This window comes from Myotis lucifugus, unplaced genomic scaffold, assembly GCF_000147115.1.
Source record: "Myotis lucifugus unplaced genomic scaffold, Myoluc2.0 scaffold_27, whole genome shotgun sequence".
NCBI classification, from domain to species: Eukaryota; Metazoa; Chordata; class Mammalia; order Chiroptera; family Vespertilionidae; genus Myotis; species Myotis lucifugus.
In genome coordinates this window covers 441,577-454,327 of record NW_005871075.1, presented here as the reverse complement: position 1 = coordinate 454,327, position 12,751 = coordinate 441,577, and the positions used below count along the sequence as shown (strand labels likewise).

At 41.9% G+C, this 12,751-nt stretch overlaps 1 protein-coding gene across 3 annotated transcripts in view; it reads right to left on the bottom strand.

Annotated features, from left to right (window-relative positions):
* Nucleotides 1–12,751, bottom strand: part of MRPS28 (mitochondrial ribosomal protein S28) — a 103,926-nt gene that overhangs the window by 28,566 nt on the left and 62,609 nt on the right. The window contains exon 3 of one of the 3 annotated variants that reach the window (XM_023751917.1): nt 11,093–11,221. The exons of 1 other annotated variant lie outside the window; for it this stretch is intronic. In XM_023751917.1, the coding sequence (XP_023607685.1) occupies nt 11,093–11,221 (129 nt within the window). Of the gene's footprint in view, nt 1–7,313; nt 7,607–11,092; nt 11,222–12,751 lie in introns of those variants that run through there. One more of the 3 variants, XM_023751918.1, reaches the window with a different exon arrangement.

Below are 12,751 nucleotides of genomic sequence, written 5' to 3'. Positions count from 1 at the left end.
TAGCTAATTGTTCTACCTCAAGTCAAGTACACGGAAGCACCAAAACAGCTAATATTAGCAAGCAAATGACAGAATACTCACCTTTGCTCTCCAGTGATTACATGTCAACACATGGTTTAAACATCAGACAAAAAACATTCCAGTATACACAAAGAGATCACTAAAATGTAAAACATGTATATTTTGCACTTTCTTTTTTGCAACAAAACCTTATCCTAAATGAACAGTGTGGGCTGAGAAGAACTCAATTAAAAAGATATTTTCTTTAACAATTCTGAATTAGACTAGTTCAGTGATTACCAAAAAAGAAAGTTCCACTTGAAAAATGGTCACAGTTCTAACTTTACAGTCACAAACTCTTTTGTTGGGTGACAGTACATGAATTGGTTGTTAAAAACTAGTGCTCGCAAGTCACTCTGATGCCCAAGTTACAGGACAGGCTCCATGACCCAGAACTCTGCCAGCTCTATCTTTTAAAGGAACTTTGCCGAGAGGAGTGTGTGATTGGCCAGGCCTGGCTGAGACAATCCACTACCCACAAAGCTACTTGAATGTACTGTCTCCACTGAAAATTACAGCAACCCAACAATACATCACTGCTCAATTCCCACCACAGACAGCACTCTGTACCCAACAAAGAAGGCTCACATTCTACATCTGCAGAAACCCAGTCCTGCCTAAGACTGCAGAACTGCCAAGAGGGACATCTGTGTGCTCGGCAGGACACAAAACTGGCTCTCTTCTTGCTCCTTTCTTTCTTGTCCTTTTCTGCTTTCTCCTTTTTTATTTCCTAGACAATAAACTGGATGATTGCTTGGTAAGGAAATGGTCTTTCATTCCCCCCCTCTCCCCTTTTGTTTGTTTGTTTCACCTGACAGTCATACAACTACATCTGCCATCTACATCAAGTTCAAATCCTGAAAACACAGTAAAGTGTATTTTCTGATTTCATCTGAGCTTAGACTTGTGATCACTGGAAGAATGCTGACTTTAAAGGTGAAGACCCCTAGCAGTACATTAATAAAAAGAAGCTATCCAATTCTGCAAATATTCTAAAACTTCATTTATATTTATAGAGTGACAAAGCCAAATAAAATACTAAAAAATGGTAACATACCATTAAGAATAAAAACTTGTAAACTGCATGTTCCTTGCAGAAAAATTACAACATAAGCTACTATTTCCATAAGAGTATTACATTTTGGTACTTTATGCCAAGAAAGACTTCTGCTATGCCTATCTCCACTCACATCAATATTTGGGCTTAAAGAAGTTAAAGAAATTAAGACACACCAAGAGACAAATGGTCAAAGATTATGACTAAGAATTCTCCAGAGAAAAATTACAAGTTACAGGCCCACAACTTTTATCTGCTCCCCAAACAAAAGAAAAACAATGTTCAATTTAATTAATGTCAAATAAATGCAAATTAAATCTAGATACTTGTTATCAATATGCTTAATATTTAAAAATAGAGTGCCCACGTTTGCCTCGGAAGAGACTAGTTGGGATTTTACATGAGTGCTACCTTTCTAGAGATCAATTCAGCAGCATGAGTGTTCATGCCAGTGGACCCAGCAATTTTCCTTCCAGGATTTTATCCCATACAAGTGAGGAGAGATTGAGCAGAAGGATGTTTACTGTAGCTTTATTTAAAATAGAAACAATTTAGAACTAGTCAAATATTCAACTACAGAGGATGTGTTAAAGAAATGAACATTTCTACAAGGAGTACTATATAACCAAGAAAAGGGACGTTTAAGAGAATAAATGGTAAAAAGAAAAAGTTCACTGTATATATAGTTAATATATAAAAACAGGTTATAAAATACTAGAGACCCGGTGCACGAAATTCGTGCACTTGGGGGGGGGGTCCCTCAGCCCGGCCTGTGCCCTCTTGCAGTCCAGGAGCCCCCAGGGCCCCTCCAACTGATAGGCCCGCTCCATCAGTGGACATCCTTAGCAGGAGAGGCTCCCACCACCGCTGCTGCACTTGCCAACCATGAGCCTGGCTCAGGGCCTCTGGCTGAGCAGTGCTGTGGGAGCACACTGACCACCAGGGGGCAGCTCCTGCATTGAGCGTCTGCCCCCTGGTGGTCAGTGCACATCATAGCTACCCGTCGTTCGGCCATTTGGTCGATTTGCATATTAGCTTTTTATTATATAGGATGATATATGATGGCAACCCACCTTTTAAAAAATGTATGCTTGCTTAGAAGAAATAAAAATGTTAGTAATAGTATTATTTCATGGTGGTATGGTAATAAATTATCTCTATATATCTATACATATAAAAGGCTAAATGACCAACTGTCCATCTGTCCGATCTGCATAAAGGAGCAACTGGCATAAAGGATGGCATACTTTATGCTACAGATGTGAAAGAGAGGTTACTATAGAAATGTCACCTGTCTGTCAACGCATCGGATGTTTTTGTTTACAATTTTTGGCAATCTGATCAAAAAGATAAATACTATTCAATAATAATATACTCATTAATAGGGCGGGGCAACATTGTCACATTATTAAACATCAAATTGTGATACTTCAAATAAAACAAAAGTGTATAGAGCTAACGAATGACAAGCATCTTAACAACACAAAACATGGCCAAACACGTTTATAATTCAATTGAAACAGTCAATGTTAATATTCAATAATATTTCTAAATAAATTATATAACATTTTAATTTTACATTTTATTTTTAAATATTTACAAAAGTCGTTAAATTAAAAAATGAACGTTTATTTATGTATGCGTGGTACATATGATGCATACTGGCAATTTAAAAATAAACGTTTACTTGCGCATGCGTGATACATATTAAGCTCTCGCTGGTGCCAATTGCATGCGTGTGTTTCCATCTGTCATTGTCGATCATGAATTTAGTTGTTTTTGTTGACATTCAATATGAACCCCATCGCGATTTATTCATTGGTCTTCTATAGCAGACACATTTCTTCATTTTATTTTTTACTGTTCTTTTATTATTTTTTAATATCTATACATATAAAGAGGTAATATGCTAATTGCCGTAATATGCTAATTACCCTCAGCTAATATCACACCCAATGGTGAAAAACTGAAAGCTTTTCCACTAAGATCAGAAACAGGACAAGGAAGTCCAATCTACCACTGTTATTCTACTTAGTCCTGGAAGTCCTAGCCAGAGAAATCAGGCAAGAGAAAGAAATAAAAGGCATCCAAATAAGGAAGGAAGATGTAAAAGTGTCACCTTTTACAGATGACATGATTCTATATATAGAAAACCCTAAAGACTCCACCAAAAAATTATTAGAAACCATAAACAAATACAGTAAAGTACCCGGGTGCAAAGTCAATTTACAAAAATCTACTGCATCCCTATATACTAACAATGAAATTTTTAAAAATACAATTCTTTTTGCAATTGCAACAAATAAAATAGCTACAAATAAACTTAACAAAGGAGTGAAGGACCACCTATATACTGAAAATTGCAAAGCACTATTAAAAGAGATTGAAAAAGACACAATGAAATGAAAAGATATTCCGTGTTCATGGGTTGGAAGAATCAACACAGTTAAAATGTCCATATTACCCAAAGCAATACACAGATTTAATGCAATCCCCATCAAAACCCCAATGTCATTTTTGAAAGAAATAGAACAAAAAATCATCAGATTTGTTTAGAACCACAAAACACCCTGAATACCCAAAGCAATCTTGAGAAAAAAGAACCAAGCTAGAGGTATCATACTACCTGACTTCAAATTATACAAAGAGCTACAATAATCAAAACAGCATGGTATTGGCAATAAAAGAGACATACAGACTAATGGAACAGAAATGAGAGCCCAGAAATAAACCCGCATGTAGATGGGCAAGTAATTTTTGACAAAGAAGCCAAAACACAATGGAGAAAAGAAAGCTTCTTCAGTAAATGGTGCTGAGAAAACAGGAAAGCCACATGAAAAAGAATGAAATTAGATAGAGTTTGTCCCATGTACAAATGGATCAAAGACCTAAATATAAGATCTAAAGCAATAAATTACATAGGAGAAAATTCAGGTTCTAAAACCAAGGTTTTAGAGAAGATTTTATGAAGTTGACCCCAAAGACAAGGGCAGTAAAGACAAAAATAAACTAATGGGACTGTATCAAACTAAAAAGCTTCTGCACAGCAAAAGAACTTGCCAAAAATGATTTTTAAAAAAGGCAGATGATATTTGCAAACAACAGTTCAAGTAAGGGGTTAATATCCAAAATATATAAAGAAACTCATATAACTCAACACCAAATAAACAATACCATTAAAAAATGGGCAGAGGACTTAAATAGGCACTTCTCCCAAGAAGACATACAAATGGCCAACAGATATATGAAAAGTTGCTGAACTTCACTAGCTACTAGGGCAGTGGTCGGCAAACTCATTAGTCAACAGAGCCAAATATCAACCGTACAACGATTGAAATTTCTTTTGAGAGCCAAATTTTTTAAACTTAAACTATATAGGTAGGTACATTGTTATTAACTTAATTAGGGTACTCCTAAGGCTTAGGAAGAGCCACACTCAAGGGGCCAAAGAGCCGCATGTGGCTCGCGAGCCGCAGTTTGCCGACCACGGTACTGGGGAAATGCAAATCAAAACTATAATGAGATACCACCTCACACCTGTGAGAATGGCTATTATCAACAAGACAAGTACTTGGAGAGTTGTGGAAAAAAGGGAACCTTCATTCACTGCTGGTGGGAATGCAAAATGGTATAGCCACTATGGATAACAGTATGGTGGTTCCTCAAAAAATTAAGACTAGAGTTACCATATGACCCAGCAATCCCTCTCCTACCTGAAAAGCTACCTGAAAAGCTTTAAAACATTTATTCACAAAGACATATGCACCCCTATGTTCCCTGCAGCATTACTCATGGTGGCTAAGACAAGGAAACAACCAAAGTGTCCTTCGATAGATGACTGGATAAAGAAGATGTGGTACATATAGACAATGGAATACTACTCAGCCAGAAGAAAAGATGAAATACTGCCATTTGTGACATCATGGATGGGCCTTGAGAAAATCATACTAAGTGAAATAAGTCAGACAGAAAAAGCTAAGAACCATATGATTTCACTCACATGTGGGATATAAAACAGAAAGTAATAAATGAACAAACAAGGAAAACAAACAATAATTCATAGACAGACCATAGTATGGTGGTTACCAGAAGGAAGGGGGTGTGGGGTAGTAAAGGGTAAAGGGGGCCAAATATATGTGACAGAAGATGCTCTGACTTTGGGTGGTGGGCACACAATGCAGTATACAGGTCATGTATCAAAGAATCATACACTTGAAACTTATATAATCTTATTAACCAATGTCATGCAATCCTATATAATAAAAGCCTAGCCCTAACCAGTTTGGCTCAAAGGATAGAGCGTTGGCCTGCGGGTCCCAGGTTCGATTCTGGTCAAGGGCATGTACCTTGGTTGAGGGCACATACCCAGTAGGGAGTGTGCAGGAGGCAGCTGATCGATGTTTCTCTCTCATCAATGTTTCTAACTCTCTATCCCTCTCCCTTCCTCTCTGTAAAAAATCAATAAAATATATATATATTTTTAAAAAGCCTAATATGTTAAGTGTCCAGTTGTCCGGTTGGCCATTCAACTAATCAAAGCGTAATATGCTGATGATATGCTAAGACTGCTCAGCCACTCGCTATGACGTGCAATGACCACCAGGGGGCAGACAGTCGAATGGTCGACCAGTCACTATGATGTGCACTGAACACCAGGGGACAGATGCTCCAACTGGTAGGTTAGCTTGCTGCTGGGGTCTGGCTGATTGGGACTGAGCGAGACAGGCTGGACACGCCCTGAAGCCCTCCCGCGGTCCCTCCCTAGCTGGCCAACCTCCTGCATCCCTCCCTGGCCCCGATCGTGCACCAGTGGGGTCCCTCGGCCTGGCCTGTGCCCTCTCGCAATCGAGGCTGAGGGAGCTCCCCCCACCCAGTGCATGAATTTCGTGCACCAGGCCTCTAGTAATTTAATAAAAATAAAATAAATATTCCCACTGTAGAGGTCCCTTTGAAGGAGAGTCCCTTGTTTTTCCAGTCTCTGTCCACGATGTATCATTACCCTCTGCCCCCTTGCCCTTGCCTCCATTCTCTAAGAGGGTTTTTAAAAGTAAACCATGTCTAATCCAAGAAAACCACATCATCTTATTCAGATATACATGTTAGTGAGGGTTGATGAAGCTCTCTCTGGGCCAAAAGCACTGCTACTCATTCCAGTAAAACTTGAGGTTGCTGAGGGGGTGGGGGGGTGGGGGGGGGGCGAAGGCTGATTTCTGGGCCTCATCCCCAAGTACTCTGATTCTTTACACGCGGGTGAGATGAATGGGTTACACACACAGCAGAAACGTCTGGTAAGAGGACACCAGCTTTTCACAGAGGGCCTGTGGACGCTGTTTTTAGCATTCCACATTCTTTACCTACAGGTTCTCTGTTCTGTTCAGGAGGCTGTCATTACAGCAATCTTACCAGAGACAAATGATGCTGAAAGTTTCTCTTCTAAACTTTGCTGTTGACATCAGTCTTGCAGGGTGGTGTGTATACCACAGATTTGGAAAGAACATCAGACAAATGATGAAGAAGCCCTGCTTTTATTCACAGCAAAAGAAACTAGAGAGCAGAATCTTTCTTTTCCACCCTCTCCAAAGGTGGCATGTAGCTTTCCCACAGTATCGGGTTGCTGGTCTAGGTACACACACAACCTAGGTGATAATTCACTTAGGTTTAAACTACTTTTTTCAAAGCCAACTTTTCCAAACAATGCATCATCTACATTTGAAATGCGAGGTGAAATCCTACCCCACTCTCAAAAAAGGGACAGGGAGGCGTATTGTACTGGACAAAGAGAAGGGAGAAAAGTATTGACAGGACAGCAACCTACAGTACCCTGGGGTAGAGAGAACTGTTGAGATCTCCTTTCTCACACATGAAAAAGAAGGAAGAGCATAACACTGATTATATTTCATTATTTTTTGGATGTAGGTATTGGAATACCTAAAAAGAAGCCATCATTTGTAAATATAATAGACAAACCAGTGATATAAACCTATGCTTAAAAAAGTAAAATTAAAATTTTAAATCAGGTTAGTGGAAGGCGAGCCACAATCCTAGAAAAAGATGTGTCTTTAAAAAAAAGTGAGACATACAATCTTTGGTAGCTACTTTATAAATTTAATCATTTGGAGAAATATGGGTGGGCAAAAGTAGTTTTACAGTTGTGAATATGCAAAACAGAGTTTATCGTGTATTATTATTTATTATTGTGTTATGTTCCATACTAAGGTAAACCTACTTTTGTCCACCCTGTGTGTTGAAGAGATTAAATAACAAAGAAGTAAGCACGTCAGACAGACCTGATATCAACTGAGAGCCCCCAATGCACAGCTTCCTGCTGAGGTGATGAGAACCGAGCGTGCACTTAAAGCTGCAGGGGAGCATTTCTGATTTGCTCAGGAGGCTCCGGGCCTGTAGTTAATCCCACAGGAAAGGGGTAAATCGATGCCACAGAGACTGTACTGAGCCCCGCCGGTCGAGGCTGCACTGAGGAAGTAATGCCTTTGGAAGAAGGGGAAACGAAGTCACAATTTCAAAAGCCTCACACACTGTCATGGCAGGAACAAGCTTTACAGCTACCTCCGGAGGCTCATCTCAAGGACTGACTCTCCCAGTGAAGGCACAAGACCTCTGGGATTCTGAATGTCTCCAAATCCCCAAATTACCCCCAATTTCTGGCTAAATGACTATTCCGGGCAATGTTTGCATCCTCTGGTTTCTACAACACTAGTTTCTTTCATGAAATTTCTGACAACAAAGCCGAGAGGACCAGTACTAGGAGCCTGGAGTCAGTGCTGCTGTGGGGTCAGTCCCTGAGAACTCCAGCGTCTACTCTGGGCCAGCATCTGCAAACTTTCATCGTCTACAGTTAGTTAAACTGTTGTTGAGATTACCTGTAAAATACTAAAAACTTAATACATATTTAAAAATTTCTAACACGCTATTATAACTATAGTTAACATAAGAAAACAACCTCATATGCTGCCCCAGATGAAGGAATTTTGAATACGTGGCCCACTTTTGAATAAAACCAAAAGCCCACAATAGTGTGTTCCTGTCCTAAATCATTCAGGAAGGAGAGATTCTGGGAAGGGTGTGCGGGGCTGGCAGGAAACTCAACTGAAACTTCAATATCCTTCTATTAATTACCTGTATTTTGGGAGGAATCAATAGCCCCATTTCATTCAATCTGGGCGAGATCTTAGATTAAGAGACCTCCGCTCACCCCCCCACCCCCACCAATGATCTTGTTCACACTTGTGTTAAATTTGGCTGTTAATACCAAGTGCTATTTCCCTAGCTGTGAAGTCAGGCTAGCAGCTGCCTGGGCAACCAGGCCGCGCTGCACCAGCAGAGCGACAGCGGTGCAGTCTGCCCAGGAAGGGAGTGTGGAAGGCTGAGGCTCTCTGCTGGCCTGTCACACTGTGTGCAGTATGCTAAGTGACAACAGCGACAGAGGCGAAGGAAAGAAAGAACACAACCAATTTCTACCCATAACACATTCTGCTTCCAAATTGTTTTATTTAAGGGATACTATGTTGAGTTTGATCATTTTAATTTTAGATTTTTCAGCATTCTATGCACAGAAGCAAAACCTTACGATTATATAAACATTCCTGATTTCTACTTTAATATGTAAATATTCCTGGTTTCTGCTTTAATTTTAATAAACTTAAAGTTTCCGTAATTTCGGAAACAGTGTGCTGTGCTTAAGATGGTAGAACCATAAAATGGAAGGAGTGTGGGGTTTTCTTTCCTTTTTAAATTTTATTGAAGTACTAGAGGCCCAGTGCACAAAATTTGTGCACTCAGGGGGGTCCCTCAGCATAACATCCCCTCTGGCAGCCCAGGAGCCCTTGGGGATGTCTACCTGTCAGCTTAGGCCCGCTCCCTGGGGGGCTTGGGCCTAAGCTGGCAGTCAGATATCCTTCTGGCAGTCTGGGGAGCCCTCAGGGGATGTCCACCTGCCAGCTTTAGGCCCCAGGGATCGGGCCTAAGCTGGCAGTCAGACATCCCTCTGGCAGCTCAGGAGCCCTTGGGGGATGTCCGATTGCAGCTTAGGCCTGCTCCCTGCAGTTGGACATCCTTAGTGCTGCTGAGGAGGCGGGAGAGGCTCCCGCCACCATCAGTGCACTCACAGCCGTCAGCCGGGCTTGTGGCTGAGCGGAGCTCCCACTGTGGGAGCGCACTGACCACCAGGGGGCAGCTCCAGCATTGAGTGTCTGCCCCCTGGAGGTCAGGGCGCATCATAGTGACCGGTCATTCTGGTCATTCCGCCGTTAAGGTCAATTTGCATATTAGCCTTTTATTATATAGGATAGTTGACACACAACATTATATTAGTTTCAGGTGTGCAACACAGTGATTCTACATTTATGTACCTTACGACATGAATGCCATGATAAGTCTAATAACCCTGGAGTTTGGGTCTTTATGTCACCATGTGGAATGCCAGCCACCACCCAAAGAAATAGCAGGATGGCAGTATGACAGGACTAGCACGAGGGCAGCCACTCGAATTCTGCAGTTTCCTCAGCTGTCTTCACCCAAATACACAAAATGGGGCTTCATGTTTTTTTTTTAACAATTGGTTTCTGCTTCTTTGATTAAAAAGAAGTCTTTAGTAAAACCTCTACCACTGTGGCAATGTCAGCGTTAGTTAATTCTAGGTGATGGGCATTCTAGTGGCTGCCATTCTATTTCCTACTAGAGCACTGGTTGGGTCCGGCTGGCTGGGCCCGCCCCCTGGTTGAACTCCCGGTCGAGGGGACAATTTGCATATTAGCCTTTTATTATATAGGATAGTTATTATGGTTAAAAAGAGATTTTACTATTTAAAAAGATTGAACAAAGTTGGCTATTCCTCTCCTGTTTTACAGGAATGCGATATTCTCACTACAATGAGCATTTCCATTGGGGCATGCTCCTGAAGCTACGTTCTCCTCCACTGTGCCACCCCCTGTTCCCAGTGCCACTACTGCTTCCCAGTGCCACTACTGCTTCCCAGTGCCACTACTGCTTCCCGCCTTGGATTTGGCTCAGGTGCATGTGCAGCTCCAGACTCTCCTCCTTGACCTCCATGTGCATCTGAATAAATATAAAACCTCATGAAGTATTAAACTCATGACTTCATATTTTTCAAAACTATAGGGGAAGAGATTATCTGCATGGTCTAAAAAGATGTGAGAGTAAAGGAAAGAGTGTAATTCTGTGCAAATTAAAATAAAAATAGCTAACACTTTCTGAGCACTCATGTGCCAAGTACTATCATGAGTCAGTATTCCTATTAACTCAGGAAGTCCTTGAAACTACCCAATAAGGTACATACTATAAGCCCAACTTTACAACCAAGGTGAGAGAGAGTGCTGAGAAACACTCCTAAAACAACAAAAGCTAATTTATGTTAGCGACCAATCAAAAAAGGTCTAACACAATTTCAAGACCAAATTTTGCTTATTCAACGTTCTTAAGATGGAAATCTAACACTCTTCTTAATCCTAATGCTCTATTTTAGACACCAATTCCATTGTTTACTATTTTCTAAATACTTCATGAAGCCATTCTTTGGTTCACATCCCAATGTCACTGCCCAAAGTTACATCATCAAAATGTCACCCCTTGACAATGGCAATCATCTGTGACCTCTCCTCTGGGCACTCCACGCTTCTCTGCACCTGAAGACTGTCAACTCCATGTGCTGCTCGAATTGGCTGTAGAAAACGACCCCCTACGGGATCTAACCAAATCATACACCGACTTCTCAGGCTTGTTTTGAGGATTAAGTCTACTCCCGCATGTAGCACAGTGCTTGGCACATTGTAGAAACTTAAGAAATTTTAGAAATGCCTCTGAAAAGCAAGATGTATCAACCCCCTTTTACAGAGGAGCTCAGCCATCTCAGAGAAGTGAAATCCTTTAACTGGAGCCCCTCGGTAAGTGGTGGGACCAGGCTGGAACCAGGTTTGTCTGGCTCCAGCGCCAGCAGACCTGACAAGTCTGGTCAGTCCTGGTGGTCTCCGCCTGGCAATGCTGCTGCAGCTCGGCATGTGATGAAATTCTGGCCAATGGCACATGGAGGAATGTCTGCAGGGGAACTCCAGGGAAAGGTTTCTTACTCTGAAAAGAGACACAAAAGCCCTGGCCAGTGGTTCTCAATGGTTAGAGCGTGGGCCCCGTACACTGAAGGACCCAGGGTTTGATTCCCGGTTCAAGAGCATGTACCTCAGCTGCAGTTTCGATCCCCCGCGAAGGTAAGAGCATGTTGGGGAGGCAACAATCAATGTGTCTCTCTCACATTGATGTTTCTCTCTGTCTCTCCCCCTCCCTCCTGCTTTTTCTAAAAATCAATGTCCTCAGGTGAGAATTAAAACAACAACAAAAACCCCAAAAGAGACACAGGAAAGACCCTTTCTACACATGCGAACAGTCCAGTCTGGACGCGACACACGCTGTTTCCGTAAAGGATCAGGCCTGAGCGCAAACCCTCATGGAGAGGAGGCCGGTCTGAAGGAGAACTACCAAGAGGAGGGAGTCAGGCTCCTACACAACTGAGTAACTGCCCTACCCTGGATTCCTTGTTATGTTTGTTACTGAAACAAAATTCCCTTATCGTTTAGGACCCAAAAGCTGACAGGATCTTGACACATATGATATGCACCGTGGACAGTAACACAGATCTCATGGAACCTATTGTAGCAACTTCGGAAATCAACTGCCCATTCCTTGGAGACGTTCCCAACTCTCCTTTTCTCACATAAATTTTATGTATTCCCAAGCCCATATTTAAGTGAAACCACTTAAAAACACCCTATCCCAAAACTTGTTAGAATATTTTCAATGGTTTCTATGATCACAAATAGATACAAACAATTTTAGTCATATAGATGGAGATGCATTAACATGATGGACTTAACACAGGATATTAGGAAGAAAACTAAGTTTCTAATGAGCCTGCTTCCTTCCTCTCCCCACCCGAGCCTTCCAAACTCAGGCTCATCATCAGTGAGCTGCATGCCATACTCAGGGAACAGGAGCAAACGTTTCCCCTGGGAACAGAAATTCCAACACACTCTACTTGGCGAGAGCAATATGAGGTAGTTTCCATGAATAGGCAGACATACTGTTCCTATGGAACATTCTGGTATCAAGATCCAAATGGGCTGGAACCTCAGCTCAACATGGCAAAACATGCAGCACAGGAAGTGCAGCAGCAGCCGCGGCCTGGTCTCCGCAGCTGAGTGCAGCCTCCTCAGCAGGCCCTGGTCCAGGGCAGGGCCCTGCACCCACAGCAGCGCTCCTTCCTACCCTGGACAGCTTCTCTGGGCCTCTCTGAGAGCTGCCTAGATCTGCGAAGCAAGTGACCTATTCCTGGGTAGGGAAGGCTGGGTAGTAACATTTACAATCAGATATATTTAATAAATTTGTATTAGGTAAAGCATCCAAAAACAGGCCTGGGCCCCAGCCAGTTCGGCTCAGTGGATAGAGCATCAACCTGCGGACTGAAGGGTCCCAGGTTCGATTCCGGCAAGGGCACATTCACTCTCATCATTGATGTTTCTATCTCTCTCTCCCTCTCCCTTCCTCTCTGAAATCTATCTATGTCTATGTCGTCTATGTCTATGTCTATGTCTATGTCTGTCTATGTCT